Below are 20,077 nucleotides of genomic sequence, written 5' to 3'. Positions count from 1 at the left end.
GCAGCCACTATATCGGCAGAAGAAAAAAAATTAAAAGAGAAAAAAAAAACACAACCACAACCCCCTCGTCACTTTGATATCGAAATGAAGACACCACTATATAACCAGCATTGATTTGTAATTTCACGCGACACTGTTGATTATTTTGGGTTCAGAGCGAGATTTTCTCACGGAATATTCACACGGTATATTGCCTAACACACGTATAGTCGGTGCCCTCTAGTACTGGGATGATGTGCCAGGTAATATATTGCGAAGCACACTGCACGACAAATTAAAAAGGTCATGAGACATGAGCATTTAAAGAGACCCATCATTTTTTGAATTGTAAAAGAATGAAGAAACATGATCAGAACTAAATATAATTGAAATACAGTTGAAATTAATGAACAACAACAACACCAACAACAATGATAATGATAATGAGAATAATAATGATAATTATAATAATACTAGTAATAAATATGATGATAATAATAACCATAATATAACAATAACAATAATGATTATCATTATTATAAAAATGATAATGATGACAATACTAATAACAATAATAACAACATTAATAATAATAATAATAATGATAATGATAAAAATAATAACAATAATATTAATAAAGATAATGATAATTTATGGTTCGTTAGTCTCATGTTTCTTTTATTACAGATGAATACCTAGTGCATTACTATGTATTTTTCATGGAAGGGTCCACGGCTTTACAGAGGCCGTTGAATATTAGAATAATAAGTTTTATGGTAGTAGTAAATCAAATTAATTCCTCAAGACAGCATAATTATCCACGACCCTGAACTACCGCCCACATCAACTATCCATGGACAACCGGAATTACCATCTCACAGCTCTGAGATTTGTTTTCTTCTGTATGTGCTTAATATTCAATGGGAGTGGGAAAATACCCATCCATAGGCTTCTAGGTCGTATTATGAGCCATTTTTAAGGACAGTGTCAGAGTGCATAATTATAGAGATCTCCTCTATAGATGTCAAACAAACAAGATGAGGAGAGTCTAAACGAGTTCTTCATCTCGTGTTTGAATGAGCTATGAACGCTGTCTTGGAGTGTTGATGCGACCTTTCACCAAACTGGATCCTCTTTCAACAAGAGTTAGTTTATATTCAGTTATAATAATACTCCAAACGCAGTTATCGCGTCCTCAAGATTTGAATTACCAATATGATGAAACGCGGTTCCCTCCTACGCAAAAAAATGGCGCCTCTGTTTGAACGCCATTTTGTTTCCCATATTACGCAACAATTTCATTTCAGTGTGCATGGGGAGCTCCGGTATGTTCTGATTAGAAAGATTTTGTGCTTCATTTTCTCTCCCCCTCCCCCCCCCCCCAAAAAAAGGCGAAGATCCATATTGCATCGGTTTCTGTAATGGACTCTATTGTCCCTTCCATAGTCATTGATAATGAGAGTTTGGCCAACCCGGATCGAGTTTGATACAGTATAATGGAGAATATTGCTTTGTTGAGCAAGCTCAAAATAAAATAATATACACCATAATTTGACCAAGTGAAACCAAGTTGATCAAACTCATTATATAGATCTTTAATATATCTCGATGGTATAGATCACTCCGGTCACTTAATGAGACTAGCGCCCTCAATTATTCGACGACTATACCACTACCAATCATAATTGTGCCAGCTTTTATTGTGTGTTTTGTATTGATAGAACGTGATGACTCATTATTTTGACAGCAAAATAATGATGTTGATTTTCAACATATCACCACAGTCAAAATAATGCAGTGCCTATTCAAAACGCGTTTGTTGATATCATTTCGACCTTTACATTCTACCCAACTCAAGTTCATAGGAAAATACTGAGCAGTCCATGTCACGTTGAAATAACGAATCCATACATATATGTGGTGTTGGTGTCTCTGTTTGTAGACCGCATGTTAACAAGTTTAGGGGTTAACATAACACAGTTGTATTTCAGAAATCATTTCAACAGGTTTAAAGTTGCTTCTGCATTCGTGGCCTAACATTGAATAATGAGAAAGATAAACAATAATCGGCACTAACAATGACTGTTATTCAGCTTGATGAAAATACATACATAATGTATATACATTATATATGAATACTATTTTTACTACTATTATTATCATGTAAACATATACTTTATAGCTTGGATATAAGTCACATTTGATGCATGGCCTGGAAAACTACAACTTCATGAATTTCCGAAATGATTAACAAATACATAGGTTCCACATGGATGAATAATGTTGTTACCTTCACCTTTAAGGGATCCGCCCCCACTGCCATACATTCCTACTCCATGGAAAATGTAGACGTGTGGCGGATTATAAATATATATACCTGTATATATAAACTGTGTCTATGTGAACAATCTTTTAAGCTGGCGGAAAGCACAAACTGACACCCCGGTCACGCTGACTGGGCACCTGAAATAATCAGATGGTCACCTTAGAGAATTGGACTGGTACCGCGGCGCTAACACCGCCTACCTCTACTCTACAAAGTTAAGTATACAGCACTGCAGTGGATCACAAAATGTTATAAGCTCGTCGTAATATCGTAATGCAGAGATGTCATATCAAACACGGTGCCCTGAGCATACGCCGCTTCGAATCCACATTTCGATGTCCACCAACGATTCGCGATACGCATTTCATTCATGAATAAGAAGTAAAGAATTACCTGTACATGTTTGTATATGTAATAAAAGAATGATATTTGTATTTATAATTCAAACATAATATTTTGTTTTACAACGTAAACGCAAGTTTCTCACTATTTTAAAGACTAGATGCACAATACATCCGCGGTTATATTAATCCATTGTTATCATTGAACCTCACGGACAATTTCACATAATTAGGAATAGTTGAACTATTTAATGATAATTGATTTCACTTTCGATTACAGAAAATTCCTCATCCACACTCTGAACTGATGATATTACGCTTTTTTATAATAATTCTATGCATTCAAGATCGAGCTTTCTTTTCCAATTCATTGATTTACAGAAATGATATAGCTGACGGCCACTAACGAAATTTTAGTAAGAAAGATAAACGCCAAGACGAGATCAAAGCCATGACTCATTTCACCTTAATATGCCCTTTTCCATTCCATCTATCTGTCTCTCTGGCTCTGTCTCCCTCTCTGTCTGTATGTCTGTCTCTCTCTCTCTCTCTCTGTCTCCCCCTCTCTCTCTCTCTCTCTCTCTCTCTCTCTCTCTCTCTCTCTCTCTCTCTCTCTCTGCCTCTCTCTTCTCAGGTCCATGGTCTTTCCGTCTCCTCCTTAATCATTTTTATTTTAGTAATTGGCAATAACGTTTAAGGATTTCGGTAAACAATTATAGAACGCAATAGTATACAAGGCCGTAAAACATTGGAGGTAGTTAGACTGATGTCTGTATTAAAGTGGCATAATATGACAAATTCAGACTGACAGTGCTCACCAGCCGAGAGAATCCGTTTGGTAAACACCAGAAAGATGGAACGAATCGCTATCACCTAATTATCGGATACTTTAAATCGATTGACAGAAGTAATTAAAAGGTTTGTATGAGCTTGTAAGTCAACGTCTCTATCTAACTAGCTCACTTCCATACAGAGTGGATTGTTTCCTATCTTAGGAGGAGGAAGAAGAAGAAGAAGAAGAAGAAGAAGAAGAAGAAGAAGAAGTAGTAAGAGAGAGAAAGAGAGGCAGAGAGTTTGGGAGGGGAGAGGGAGGGGTAGAGGGGGAGGAGTGAGAGGTAAAATTATTTTCATGGCAGTAACTACGTTGAAGGCACGGTAAATATTAAAAGACTGTATCAAATTGGCATTTTTTGTTTCTTATTTTCTTATCAGCAATATCATGAACATAAATAGTAATTCCAAGCACCTGTCAAGAAATAAGATGAAATCTTTCAACTTGGCAACTTAAGTGTATGACAAATTATTACTTTGATATAAACTACCAACTGAATTGAAGTAGATATGGTGGCTATAAAAAAAAAATAAGAAAAAAATGTCCTTTTCACACAGCAATCAAACTGATTGTTATGTTTCACGAAGAAAACAAAATCAGCACAACATGGGCGACATGTGGGAATTTTTCCAATCCCACAAATCATATAAAATCAATAACATCTGTGAACGAGGCTCGGTTATGACTGTGTAGGCAGGCAGGTATGGGAGTATCATTGTGACGTGGAGAGGAAAAAAGGGTAATCGATAAATTAAGAAATGTCATGGCCGTCGAGAAACACAAAAAGCAAAGCAAATTCTGAACCGAGTGGAATCGGCGAGACGGGACCCTCAACATTGGTGCGAGAGATCTTGGCCTGCCCATTATTCAATTGCACTTGAGTTTCGTTCCTATTTTATTGATTTATTCGCGTTTTCATTTTGGTCCCGATTTTTGTTTATCATTCATATTCATGACGTACAAAATGAGGGAGGAGTGTTGAGGTGCAACGGAATTTAAACCAGACATGCTGGTTGGTTCAAAATAAGTGACAGTGTTTATCACTACTGATTCCTATCATTAAGAATCATATTTCAGGTCGCTTATAAAAAAGAAAATATATATCAACAAAACAACATCAGACTGATTTTTTTTAGTAAGATCGCTCTCTATCCTTGGATAAGTAGAGAGATGATATGTTTTAAAAAAAAATATGTAATTGTTCATTCCTAGATACATCCTACCTACATTCATGTGGCGGATGCCGTTCAGTGTCTTTCATTACCATGACTATCTTCATTCATTTAAAAATTCGTATGAACCTTGGATACACACAGTACGTTAGAGAAAGAACAAAATACCACCCCCCCCCCCCCCCAAACAAAAAACCCCAAAAAGAAAGAAAAGGGATATAGACATGAAAGAAATGACGGGGAAATGCAGATTAAAGGATACAATGGAAGATTTCAGTCCATTTCAAAGGGAAAGTTTGACAGGTATTAAAATATATTGGCTTGCGTTCTGAATTTTAGATAAGGAAAGTTTGTCGTCTGCAATGCATTCATCCCAATATACACCTACCATGTATCACTACGTCTTTTATACTGCAACTGCATAATGAAAGATGCCGTGCAATAAACTGATAATTTATGCGATATGCCACTATTTAATGCCTGTGTGGTGCACTAAAGATAATGCTATATACCTATCGTACTTTCATTGAGGATATATATATTGTAAGAGATGGCGGCTAGTTTGCCTTTGAGGGGCGTCGAACAGTGCCCCTTAGCATGTTATGTGTGTCCAGCTTAGTAAACAGTGCCCAAACCAGTAGTGATGATTGTAAAGCTTCCGTTCGAAAGCAAAATGTATTGTCGAGGTAGGGGATAAGGGATGTGTGGTATATAAGCAACGGATGACAAAATATCATTCTCTATATGGTATCAATTATTACATGAGAAGGAAAAGAAATATCTGAAGAAAAATTAATAAAGAAACAACCGAATGATTAAACACATTACCTCATATACTTTCTTTTAGGTATATTAGTTACTGCATGTTTTAATTGTTTTAATTCAACATGGTAGACGTTCAGGATTGATAGTCCTCCGAAGAGAACTTTTTTGTCGAAAGTGGGTATATTTCATACAAATATAAAGCAAAAATTATATTTCCAAAAACAATATACTCGTGAACCAAACATAATTATCGTTCAGACTAAATCAAAAAAGATTATTCTACTGTGTAGACAATAATATAAACCCTGCGTATGGTATATTCTAGAAACCGGCAGAAGTCTCATTTAAAAAACCGAGTACGAAAAAGAAAAATATGGCTATAAATTGTGGTAGGATTCAGACGTCAAGAGACACCTGAAAATTTGATTTATTTGTTTTTTTTTAATTTTTTTTTTGCTTGTCATAGGAGATTCAGACTCGTACCCCCCCCCCCCCCCCCCCCCCCCCCCTCCCCCCCCCCCCCCCCCCCGCCCAAGCATCTTGGTTTCGCCACTGAACTGTTTTTGAAAGGGGGCCACATGAACACGACAATCCCCTTTTTACCGAGGCAGAGGAGTCTCGAAAAAAGTGTTCTTCCTTTAAACAAAAATAGAATCTTGAATCCTCACCGAAATGGAGTATAAATAGTTAGAGTGTGTCTGTTCTATCCTCATGATGTACACTGACTATATTCTGAAGTCATAATTGTAAGAGAGAAGGAATTATTTCAAAAATATTTTGACAAGTCGGAAGATGAAACGTGCATGGGAAGAGGAAAGAGAGTGGAGATGATAGAAGAAGACACTGAGGAAAGAATTTATCATGCATCTTTGAGCATATGAACAAGTAATAGGGACATCGTTGTGACATCGCCTATCTACGTGCAGGGCTATATGAGCTCCACCGGAAGCAAGCGCTAGGGCTCTTCTGCACTTACGACAACGCATGTGCAACCTCAGTTTCAGTTAACCTTGAAATATCGGGCAATTGTGAATCACAAAAAAGTGACCACCTCCACCACATCAATAGTCATCTCAAAATTTAATACATTGTTCTCTTGCCAGAGTATACGCTAACGTGTTCCCCTGCCTCCCCCTTCCCCCTTCCCCCGAGAATCCTGTATCTGCCACTGAACTGTATGATTCGGTTGAAAGGGGTTCATGAGTACACTAGCATGGAAGGCACATAACGCGCTAGCTGGAAAGAAAACTATTTACATAAATCTTGTCACCAAGAATAACTGATTTATGAGATGACATTCTATACGTGCGTCGGCTTCACAAAGAACCAAGAGAGGGAATAAGGAAATAGTACTTCCTACAAAGTTCGTGAAGGGACGGATATAGCGATGTTGTCTAATCTGTATAGCCATTTTATGACACGCCGAATCAACAGCGTTGGAAGAAATTGACAGGACAGTGATTATCATGATGATGGTGCTCTCTGAATGAAACGATAGTTTCATGAAATATCAAAATCTTCATCATCAAAATCACCTAAATTACATTAGCTACCCTTGTAGTCTGTTATAGCAGATACAAATTATGGTCGTCATCGTAATAGTAGCAGCAGTATATATAATAGTTGTTGCATTAACAGTAGAAAAATATACATGTAGGTTTTTTTTAATGGCGCCGAAACATTTTTACATTTAGAAGATCTCTATTCAAATATGGTATTTTCATTCGGTTATTAACCCAAGCTGAATTCACTTCCGAATAATTATACATGCTACACACTCGCAGAAAGAGATAAATGCCTTTTTAATGCTAATGCAAGCCGGTGCACTGGCATGCTGGCAATAAACCTTGATCTTCAACGGTCGTACAGTGATTGCAAGCCGTGTAAACAAACGATAGCCCATAAATACATTATTGTAGCCGAATATAATCTGCGTCTTGTAAGACGGCAGAGTTCAAGGTAACGGGCTGATATTTCTATCCCAGTGCCGTTAATTAGACTCCATCAAGCCGCATCATGATCATTATTTAATTACCGAGAATTCTCCATGCACGGGAACGGGACGTCGCTTCGTAAAAACTATGCCACTTATGTACGGTAAGCATGTACATATACAATGCTTTGGTATACTATTTCCTTGTTCAGGAGAAGGCTAATAACTATAATTATGCACGGGTTTAATAATAATTTAGGAGTAAGGGCGTATCCAGAAAATGATATAGGAGGGGACGGTGTATTCCTCATCACCGAGGGGAGAGGGAAGGGGAAGGGGGTATCATGTTTCTAGGGTAACCCCATTCCGGGCAGTAGACCCATTGCAAGTTATATCGCCCTTTTTTTTATAAACCTCATTCAATAGTAATGTGGCTTGTGTTTTCTTTTCTTCTTTTGTCGAAATCCAATAGTCCTCTTTAAAAAAAATTCTGATGGAGTATCTGTTGTTTTGAAAAACGCACAAAAGTAAACGAAAACAACTAATGCAAAATGTTAGACTAATTAAGTTTTGTCCATAGTGTCATTGTATATCGACTCCTACGCACTTTTCTTTCACACCTACCGTTCAAAATTACAGTTCCCTGCTTGTATCATCAGTCAGTTGCTTACTCAAATAATAATTTAAGGCGAATGCGTCTGCCAGTCGTAGGGAAATGGACAGATAAAGTGCAGATGAGATAACGAGGTGGACACAAGGTTCTCTGGCAAGAGGGAGAGGGGGAGGGAATCGGAAATTCTCCGATAAGCGCCCCGCCCCCTCCCTTATCTCCCTCCCCAAGTGATCAGAATATTAACTATACTAGCAGGACCCGCGGAAATCCGCGGGATTATAGAGGGGGGCGGGGGGTGTAAATAGATATATAGAGACTGCCTAAATTAAAACCACCAAGAACTTTATTTGCCATTCAGGCTATAAAAAAAATATACATGTTTAGCGTCCCCACCCGCTTCCTTTTTGGGGGCCGCCTCCTATTTTTTTTTTGTTGAAATTTTATTGAATTTTTTTTTTTTTTTTTTTTTTTTTTTTTTGAAAGAAAAAAAAACAGCGTCCCCGCCTGCTTCCTTTTTGGGGGCAGCCTCCTATTTTTTTTTTTTTTTTTGTAATTGTTTCATATTTTTTTTTTTTTTTTTTTTTGAAAGAAAAAAAAACAGCATCCCCGCCTGCTTCCGTTTTGGAGGCCGCCTCCTATTTTTATTCATTTATTTATTTTTTTTTATTTTTATTTTTATTTTTTTTGAAAGAAAAAAAACAGCGTCCCCGCCTGCTTCCTTTTTGGGAGCCGCCTCCTATTTTTTTTTATTTTTTTTTTATTTATTTTTTTTTTTTGAAAGAAAAAAAACATGAAAAGCACTGCTAAAATGTATTTCTGATTTTAAAAAAGAAAAAAAAAAAAATTGTCGGTTGCCATCTTAAAAAATAGCCAGAATGTCAGGGAAAATGTACGGAGCGGCCATTTTGAAAAAAAAAGGGCCTCCTCCTTCCCATTTTTCGAAAAAACAGGAAGCTAAACATGTTTTTTTTTTAATTTGGCCTTATATAAAAATAAAAAAAACGATCCAACTGTACCGGTAGTTATTCTTTAAGCCACTGGAACTGCGTAGAGTTCCGTAGTGTGGCGTACCGACTACGCAGAAATTAGGCTGCGTATTAATGGGGAAATAGTCCCTGCGTAGGTTATGCGTAGGCTGGCGAAAAAAATTAAACAGGTTGAATTGTTTTCGTTCATCTTGCGTACCCCTTTCCGTCCCTCAGCATATAGTAACGTAGGCCAGCGTAGTTGTTACGCAACTCTACGTATTGACCCCACGCCAATTAGTGACCCGCAAGTGTCACAAATAAAGTATTAAAAATATGCTCATCTGACCCTATACGCCTAAAACCCCCGAGCTTTCGGGGGTTTATGGCCCCTTGAAACCCGTGGACCCCACGCCTATATTATATATACACTCAACTCAGGACCCGCGGAAATCCGCGGGATTCTAGAGGGGGTGCGCAGACAAAAAATTAAGTTTTTCATTTCGGGGGCTCCATTTCAAAATTTAGGGAAATTTTCGGGGGCTCTTTTTTCTTGGGCTACTTTTTCATTAATTCATATAAGGATAGGCCTACACTTTGTTGAGATTTGTTTAGTAGGCTATTAGGTTTCAGGCTTCCTACTTCATAATTGCCTATTTTTAAAAAAACAAACATTTTTCTAGTTCAATAACTAAGTTTTCATGCATTGATTTGATGCAAGAACTGTAACATAATAGACCCTAGATTGTGATTATTTCTGACCATGAATTTCGATAATCATTTTTCAAAGTAAAATTTTCACAGGAAAATCAAACAGTCTTTTAAAAACGTAGACATTAGAGTCTAGTAATACTTTTACTAATTCTAAGCTCAGGTTTCGTAAATCTATTCACGAAACTATATTGAAATCGCGGCAATAATGATGCAAACCAACAGATAACAATTTCAAAGTGTCAAATCTCTTCGACTCGAATTCAACTCACACACTTTCAACTGCAACTCAGCTCATCTCACACACACTACACAGTGGCAATGCACTGTCAGTTACGGTGATTTTGTCTGATTTTCTTTACTTTGAAGAAATGATTATCAAAATTACGTAAACATGGCGAGAACATCACAAAATAGGCTTTAATTTCATACCTCTATTTATGGAAACTTTATAATATTGCAGCAATCGTGAATTCGTGATGGCATTTGATTGCAGTTTCGCGATGCCGATGTTTAGTGGTTCATGGTCTAGATTCAGCTTCTACCAAAACAAAATCGACCGCCAAAAACTCGAGCCCTACGCTCCGTCTCGATCTCGCAACTGCGAAAATGTACGTGTTTCGGCGTACTTGCGTGCGACATGGTAAGCCAGGTAAGGTATGGAATATGGTTCGAGTTCTTTTTACGACCGATTTTTATACGGATAGTCATCGGTCGTGTGTCTACGGATGCAATGTTGAATATCCATGAGGTATCTCTGTCGTCACGCATATCCTGCATTATGCATGTCGCGTCTGTTTTCGCCCTGGACGTCGACACGGAGGAGGACCTCGGGCGGAGTATAGCCAATTCGCTAGAGTAGACTCTCCCGCGGACGACGGCACCGGTCACCGGTACCCCGAGGGGAGGGTTCAGGAGGAGATAGCTGCACCAACTTGGGTCGGCGATCTCATTAAAAAACAATAGAATACAAAGGCCGGCGGAGACGTCATGCCCCCCGCGGAGCCTTAGCGTATTACTATTATAGATGTGCCTTTTGGCGCCTAAGATTGCTGATGGGGGAGTGCACAAACGGTGGGTGGGGACACACCACATCCTAAAGATACTTCATATGTATTTGAATACATGAATATACATGAATGTATTTGAATACGAAATTGGGTTTTGCCTGTGGGGCGAGGGGGGGGGGGGGAAGCATTTTACCAACTTCCCTCTCTTATCCGCGACTGATTACAAAAGTAGGTTGGATGAATAATATTGCTCCCCCAAACAAATCAACCTGTAGCTTTGAATCATTCTGTATCCCTATCTCAGCATCATCTGTCGTTTCATCTCCTTCCTATTACACTTTTCGTGTTGCTTTTGTGCTTCGTGTCGCCCAAATTAATCGACATCTAAGAACGCTTTGTCGTCACCTTTTTTTCTAGAATGTAAGATGCTTGACGTCTTCAGAAAGGTTAAGGTTTAATATAGGAAGTACCATCGAAAACAATCACTGAAAACCCCGAAGCTGATAAGACCCGTTTGCACTAAGAATAAGGCTCATCATAGGCCTACTCACAAAACCTCAACAATATTTCGATAAGTATGATCCAGCCAAATTGCTTTCTGAAGGGCGATACAAAGTAAGGTTTGATACCAAAGCATAAACTAAAAGAATATCGTGTTCAAATGTCTGGATGTTTGTGAGAACTTACTGTTGACATTGAAAGGAAAATTGAAAATAAATGTATTTATGATGCAAAACTATAGTCTCTTTGCAGAAATTACTTCATGCATCCAAAATTAGCGCATTCATTTTCAGCATGCATAGAATAACAATTGTAAAAAATGAAATTAAATAGCAACAGACAATAACAGAAACTCTAACTCAGTTACTGGCCAACAAAGAAAATAAGTTGAAGTCTCAAATGCACTCTTTTTAATTTGGTCGAATCAGTGAAGACCCTTTTGTTGATCCCTCATTCTAATAATTTTGTTTTTGTCTAATTGCTCTTTATTGATTTCTTTTGATGATACCCTGTTGCGTATATATTTTATGTATGTTGTTTTTATTGAGAGTGTAATATACTGAACTGACTGAAGTGTAGATCAATTTCTGATAATTTGTATGAACCTAAATCACTTACAGCTATAGAGGGGAAGAGAGGTCATAATAATAATTGTGACCGGAGCAGAACTTGCCAATTGTTTTGCTAGAGTATTTCCCATCAATCAACGCGAGGTGAATAAGCAAGCCTAGTTACAGGCACAATCAATAGCAAAAAGAAATGACGACACCGTATTTTCACATCAGTTTTATCCACACCCAACAACGTGACGCCGATATTTCAAAATGTCTGCAGTGAGGCCGGAATCAAAAAGAATAGAAAGGAAAAGAAAAATGGTGTAGTTCTGTCTCTCTTCGGTCTGTCAAGCCGTTCATTGACCATACACCAACGATTTCAAGAGAAACGGAACCAGTTTATGTTTGCTTTTTCATTATTTCGTATTGATTTTCCCTGAGAAAAAAAATTGTGAATACATTTTCCCCCTTCGCTCATATTATTTTTGGCGACCTTCGTATCATATTTGATTGACTGTACCAAACCTGTGCATAGTATAATATATCAGAATAATCGTTTTCATGTTCTATATTTATTGTACAAATCTTAACGTATATCAACAAAGTGATTGCCGAAATAAAATCTAAATTGCGTTTTGCATGTTTTGATAAGATTTGTTATTCAAATGAATACTTGTAGGACAAAATGCATTCATGTAATTATCGTTCTGAATATTTCTTGACCTCGGCCAATAATAATACACAAATTATATGAATGCATTCTTAAAGCCTATCTGCACTGGTTTGGCCTGGAGGGATTAGACCTCCCTGTGTGATCACTGACAGGTTGTTATCTCATCAAATCAGCTCTCAATTAACATTTAAAAAAGGGGGCAATGGGGGACCAATGGATACCGCTTTAATAGGCATTGTTTGCTATATAGAGGGTGCCAGTAGCTACAAGTATAGTGCAGTCCCGCTATAAAGGTAAACAATAGGTATCCGTCAGAAGAAGAAGAAAAAACAAACAAATAACAACAGTATGTCACGTTATAGAATATAAACAATAATTCAGCCTCAAAAATGGAAAGAAACGCAAGGACAATTATTGCATAAACAGGCTATGAATGTTATGAATAAGAAATAGATCTCATGATTTGAAGTAAACCTTGATATTTTCCCAAGGCCGAAAACCACACAATCATCTGCATCAGCAACCCGTCTAACCTCGACCTCTATAGGTGGGACTACATCATCGCGGTCCACATTTTGGGATATACATAAGATTTGTAAGGTGCCAAATACACTTGACAATCAAATGTTCAAGGCGCATCTTGTGCAAAAGATGAAATACATGATAAATATACAAAAGGACAATAGGAAAAGGTAATGATAGGCTAAATTAAATAGATATTTCTTAAAATTATGCATTACAAATACAGAGAGTGACATTTGATCTAGTGCACATATTTTGTTGTTCTGTAGTGAGAGACAACAGAGGGTTACTAACAGATATATAAATGAGTAGGCCTACATATTTCATCTGCTTGTTTCTTTCTGTGTTTTGTTATTTCATCATGAACTAACGCATGGAAACCCTTTTCTCTTACAAACATTTATATGTAACCATTTCTTTTTAATGAAAGCTTCTTTCAAATATGTTACTGTAGTTTATTCTTCATATTGAATCTCTCATTTACATTGGATATAACATCAAAATCATAAGAAATGCATATCCCCAAAAAGCCTTGAGGTCGACACTTTTCGCCATGGAGCACCAGGTGGTGTTCACACTTAGTCTAGCTCCTATTTAATTGCGTGATTGGTGGTAATAACTTCCAATTGGGAAATTGATTGGGTTTCTGCCATAGTGAATTTCATACATTACATTTACACCTTACACAGAGTGACATACCATCGTAATATATGAACTTTACATGCACAGCCTACTTATGTACAAGCATCACAGATCATAAAATGTGACGCCGTTTTTGCACAACTTTCACCAAAATTTACAAGGCCAAACACACAACTTCATGTTGGAGACTGAAATGTTCTTCTTAATTTGTTACATATCTTAATTTTTGAGCCCCTTTTCTCGAAATTGTTGAAAACGAATTTATACTGATACATGTAGTTTCATAATGCAGCGTACGGTTTATTTACACTCCTCTGACCCCCTCGTGCTTATTGGTGCATGCAATTCGTCAATCAAACGAGGGAGAGGGAAGTAGGCCAAGAGCGTCATTCAAAAGTAATTATTACGTAATACATCATTGTTTGAAATTGATCGCTTGGTCATGGTACTGAAGGCTAATCTTTTAATAAAGCGCTTTGCTTACATTCAAAGCTATAGTAGTGGAAACTTTTTTGAATATCTGAAATGACAGAATATTGTCATATTTACGTAGAGATGATGCATTGTGTAATGTCACTAATGATTTTTTAAATTTTCTATTAAGTTACAGCTGTAAAGGATTGATGGAATGCTGAACTCCAGAGAATGAGACATGTAGAAAAAAGGGAAGTCCCAAGCAAAAGGAAAAACAAACTTGCAAGAAAGAAAGAGCAAAATAGCCACAGAAAAAGAGAAAAAAAGAGTAAGACAGGAAGAAGACAGAGAAGGAGGAGGAGGAAGAGGAGGAGAAGAAGAAAAGGGGAATGAGGAGGAGAATAAGAATGAGAAGATAACGTAGAAGAAGTAGTAGAAGAAGAAGAAGTTTAAGAAAGCTAGCGGGAGAACATGAAATACGAGAAGATGTCTTCAAAATAATAATGGATCCTATCTGTAGGCCTACTAACGCAAATTGTATAGAAAATATAGACTTGGCGGTGATTCGTGCATGCTCAAGGCTGGAATGAACTAGATTCTCTTTGACCTACATACTACACTGTTGCCCCTAAAGTTGGACTGTTTTCTTACCTCTCTTCATGAAACGATTGTCACAAATTCCTGATAAATAAAGTTGATAATACCTTCTCAGAACTTTATTGGTCAATATAACTCTGCAGATTGATCCTTAAAGTTCTGATAATACATAAAAAGGCCATTTTGTCACAATCATTTCACGAGAAGAATTTAGAAGAGAGAAAAAAAATCCCACTTTATTGTAACTTTGGGTGCACTTCTCACTTCTGCTGAACGATAATAATAGGCGTACCGAGTAGAGTAATGTCCAAGCTCTAAACACTTTCTGAATGTAAATACATTCTCTTCGTAACATTACAAAAATACACAAAGTGTTGAAAAATGGAGAAGAAGAAGTCAAATGCATTGGGTGATAGAGAGAGAAAAGAGAGAGAGAGAGAGAGAAAGAGAGAGAGAGAGAGAGAGAGAGAGAGAGAGAGAGAGAGAGAGACCGGGGGGGGGGGTATTCTTTTGTTATTCCGAGGCGAAACTTAGCACCGACCTTAACACCAGTAACTGGGGACGCACACAAAAAGCGTCGGGACGCTCTGGCTGTGCAATGTCGTCATAGCAACATGCACTTTGCTTTCTTCTTCTTCCGTGTACAGTTCAGTTTGAGTGCATTTGATCACGTGATGGTTCGATGCACCATGGTAACAATGCTTCCATCACGAATAATTTGCATTTTTAAGCGGAAATGTACATTCATAAAGAAATAGATATTCTTTTAAAGAAAGTCAAAGTGTTTAATTTATTATAAATTATATGCAACAAGGGCAATAAACTGGGATACGAATATTCTTTCAATGTAATATATAACGACATATTATGATATATGTATTAATATATTGATTATTAAAAAACAAACATATTCCCCCTGTCACAGTGTTTACAAAAGTAGAAAAGATCGACGTTTTTGCAACAGCGTTGGCTTGGGATACTTTTAATGTACATTTCTATGTACTGGACTGGACTCAAAGGCAGAAATTGTGTAGATTACCTTTCACAAACCGGCTTTCAAATGCGAGTTCGGTGTTTTTTTAATGTGCTCCGCAAGAGTCGCGTTCCCAGTAAAACAATTTGTATTTCTATTGCCTCTTGTATTTCTATCTTCTTTGTGGTACTTTCCACAAAAACCTATTACATAATTGAATCCCAAATTTCATAAAACTTTCACCGGGTCTGGATATACAGAACATACTGTGGTCACTCCATCGAGGCTGAAAGAGCTACTGTATTATTTTATTCGCCAATCATTCCTCGGTGCGGTGGTTTTCCAGAAATAGTTTTGTTTTCAGTATAACTCTTTTATACAAACATGGACCGACCGCGAGCTGGAAAAAGTACTCATTATTTTATTCATATTTTATAGTTCTGTGCCGGTCATCCCTTCCAAGAAAAGAAGGAGAATAAGAAGAAAAGAAAGAAAAGAAAGAAGAAGAAGTAAAAGAAGAAGAAGAAGAAGAAGAAGAAGAAGAAGAAGAAGAAGAAGAAGAGAAGAAGGAGGAGGGGGAGAAAAAAGAATTAAACACCATTTGAGGTTGGAATTTCGTTTAGTTTCATTTGTTCGATTCGACTAACTGCATAAATAATTAAAGCTGACTCGGATACGTTTCAATACATTTCAATAGGGACTGGCAGATAGAATACGGAGAAAAGGAGGGATTGTAAAAAGAAATTCACGGGTGGTTTATACACAAGAAGAAAAAGAAGAAGGAGAAGAAGAAGAAGTAGGAGAAGAAGAAGGAAAACAGAGAGAGGGAGAGAGAGACGGGGTATATACTTCAAAGCAAACTGATTATAACTGCAAACGCCCCTCAACTACTTGACGAGACGGAGCGTGGCTATATAGAGAGATAGGGCACTTCAAGTTAACAAAAATGTCTATTTAGCTCAAAATACAGTATATAATTTAATTCAATTCAAATTTTATTGATTAAAATCCAAACAAAAAGGATTATTCTTATTGTTTTTTATAACATTGGATAACAAATTTCAAAATTATAGTGTAAGTTAGATTGAGTGCAAAAGTAAAGATTACAATAACCAGGTATGACAAAAATTAACGTACTATTGCATGTCTCTTAATGTAATACAGGGATGAAAATATATTAAATTACTATATAACAAGTGAAACAATGATAGTTATGATGGTTTAAGAATTTATACTATCATGTGGTATGGGCCATTCATTTATTGTTGATCAACACAAGAAACACTCGTGATCACCTATATTGGGTTGATAAAGTAATATCTTGATAGTGAATTTATAATGAGAATTTCGCAAAATAAGTTATAATGATGATTATATAAATAAGCTTTAAAGGCTTTTCACTAGGCAATTCCATCGCTTTGTGGAAAAGATTTAGTGGTGCCGGGATTTACAAACTTCTTTTCTTGGACAAAAAGTTAAAAATCCTTACCCAGCAATACACGTTGTGTGCAATTAAATTCTAGGATAAAGACCTCCCTATCAATAACATAAACACGCTCAACTTTGTCAGTGAGCCTAAATGAGAAAAACCCATATAATAATATTCTTTGTTATGATATAATAATTTTATTGAAATCAATAATTAAATAAAATTTCTCTGTCAGTAGAGATACATCTTCCATTTTTCACAAATCCATGAAACGTTCATGATCCTCATTCTGACCGTACATTCGAATATGATGGGCAGATGGGGGAACTTATCATGATAAGCTGAGACATGATACTATTTATAGCGTTTAAATTGCATAATATTCATGGTGATCTGCCAATATGATTTCATATAAACTTATCCTTACTTTACTGGCTTTGTATCACAATTCTACGGGCCTGAAATTCGGATGAAAAATGTTAGGTCAGCTTTGATGCACGCAGATACCATTCACATTTTCTCATAAAATTCACTATTAAGTAGGTAAAAGAAGTTAAACTTATTTTTTTTTAAACTTTAGGCCGGATCATTTTTTCTTTTTTTCTTCTTTTTCTTAATGTGCTGTGATTATGTTGAAAATAATTTATTCACTTTCATTTGCAATTATCAAATCTATAAGGGCTATTGAAGGGTTGATGCTCTCAATCGATACTCATAATAGCTTCGACCATACATGAATACACTATGTCTAAATTTGTTTGCGGGCTTTTTAGTGACTTGCCAATATGCCTAAACGAGTTCAATTTCATTGTCCAAAGTCGTAATAATTATTTTACAAATGATGAAGATACATGATATTGATGCAAATTTAAATAAGATAAGGGTATGGGACCTTTAGCTCAATTACAAATTGATTTGTTTATAATTATTTATATGTGTCATTGACTATAAATCACATCGTCATTGACTGAATTGTTGAGCGACGACAGACGCTACGCTCAACTATGAGGTTCTAGTACTTTTCCACGGAGAAACAACACAAAATATCAAGTAATTATTCATTATGACTGAACGTTGAGACCAGAAATCTGAAATTAAATGAAACTAAGTGAATGAAAACACATGACAAAATCTAAATAAAAATAAAAATAAAAATCTAGCAATTCTATAGATATTATGTTTGCTCTAAAATCGGAATAGGTTTCGAGGGAAGGTGGCTGCCGAAAATAAACACGTCACCCTATGCCATCAGCCTACCTTTGCTATTACTTATTTACTTTTTCTCTGATAACTTAAGTCAGTTAAATAAAAAATCATTTTTTGCTATGTCAATCTATTAATCACAACATTTTCTTTCAAGTGAATGTCATGATTTTTCTTGAAAAGTGATATTTTGTTTGAAAAATAGATATTTGTACGATAATTTTCATGGCAAATTCGGCAAAGAGGCGTAACGCTACGGTCAAGAGGCGGCGAATCTTGCGAAGGCTCTGTGTTGTAAGCTATTTTTTCATCGAATCGCATAGTAATAAAAAGTTTTCAAAACAACTAAATAGCTATATGAAACTGAAGATGGATATTTTTTCTATATATTCGTATATCTAAATTTTCGGAAAAACGTTTTTTAATATAAGATATTGGCGTTTATTTTCGGATTTTAAAGTGCATTTGTCAAAGTGTAAGTTTCGTGGTAAATTTCTCTATGATGAAATAATTATGTATGACTTTTAAGGTGCCAAATGGAAGATTGAAAGCTCCTCTTTGATTTGAGGGTATTTTCACTAGTTCTGCTTTAGCCAACAAAAGAGAAAAACAATATTTTCCAACACCTTACTAACACATTTAAAAACACGATTGCCAAAATACACGCTACGTGCACAAAACAAGCGGGCTGTACACGTCCTACGGGCGACCTCACCGTACCGTTTTCCCCCACGTCCGCAAGAACGTTATGTATAACCGTGAAGCCGCGGAAATCAAACATTACGATTTTTGTTGAACTCTGTAATAGACCAACCAAACTACATCATGTCTGCCGCTAAGCCTAAGGTCGCCAAGAAGGCCCGTGTTGCACCAGCACACCCACCTTCCTCCCAGATGGTGGTCGCTGCCGTCACCGCCCTGAAGGAGAGAGGTGGTTCATCCACCCAGGCCATCAAGAAGTACATCGCTGCCAACTACACCGTTGACATGACCAAGCAGGGTCCTTTCATCAGGCGTGCACTCGTCAAGGGAGTCGCCAGCGGTGCCCTCGTCCAGACCAAAGGAAAGGGAGCCAGCGGTTCTTTCAAGCTCGGAAAGAAGAAGGAAGGCAAATCCGATGCCCAGAAGGCCCGCATTGCCGCAAAGAAGGCTAAGCTCGCCGCCAAGAAGAAGGAGCAGAGGGAGAAGAAGGCTCTGAAGACCAAGGCCAGGAAGGAGAAGGTCGCCGCCAAGAAGGCAGCAAAGAAGGCTACCAAGAAGACCAAGAAGGTCAAGAAGCCCGCCGCCAAGAAGGCCAAGAAGCCTGCTGCCAAGAAGCCAGCTGCCAAGAAGCCTGCAGCCAAGAAGGCCAAGAAGCCCGCCAAGAAGGTAGCCAAGCCAGCAAAGAAGGCCGCCGCCAAGCCAGCAAAGAAGGCAGCCAAGCCCGCAAAGAAGGCCGCCAAGCCAGCAAAGAAGGCAGCCAAGCCAGCCAAGAAGTAAATTTCTTTCGCTACTTGGTATTTGAGCCTACCACAGCTCTAACCCCAACGGCTCTTATCAGAGCCACCCAAACTTCAAGAAAGAATTCAGAGGTTTTGACTCGTACAATTTCTTTTTCTTCTTCTATATTCTTGTCTTTACTGATCTAGATTATGTCTTGTATTGTTGTATTCGTTTTTATCGTCAGTCCTGACTGTTATTTGGATACTGGTTAAAACGATTAATATACAAATACTTGTTTTCCTGAAGTTTTCATTTTTCACTACCTGTCCAAAGAATTTAATTTGAGCAAATTATGCCTGACAGAAAATAAGTGTCACAGATCAGTGCGAAGTTTACAATTTTTACTACCTGTTCATTGTCCAAAGAATTTAATTTGCGCAAAATAATTATGTCTGACAGATAATAGGGTCACAGATCAGTGCGAAATTTACATTTTTCAC

General features: G+C 37.1%; 1 protein-coding gene across 1 annotated transcript; it reads left to right on the top strand.

Annotated features, from left to right (window-relative positions):
• The first annotated feature begins 18,980 nt into the window (after positions 1-18,980).
• On the top strand, positions 18,981-19,634 carry LOC373350 (late histone H1-gamma). Its single transcript, NM_214555.1, is given in 1 exon segment — positions 18,981-19,634. A coding segment is annotated over 1 exon segment (654 nt).
• Positions 19,635-20,077: the final 443 nt, after the last annotated feature.

Source organism: Strongylocentrotus purpuratus, unplaced genomic scaffold, assembly GCF_000002235.5.
Source record: "Strongylocentrotus purpuratus isolate Spur 01 unplaced genomic scaffold, Spur_5.0 spur5_scaffold_9, whole genome shotgun sequence".
Lineage (NCBI taxonomy): Eukaryota > Metazoa > Echinodermata > Echinoidea > Camarodonta > Strongylocentrotidae > Strongylocentrotus > Strongylocentrotus purpuratus.
Note: the sequence above shows the minus strand (reverse complement) of the source record. Positions and strands in the feature narration are given on the sequence as shown.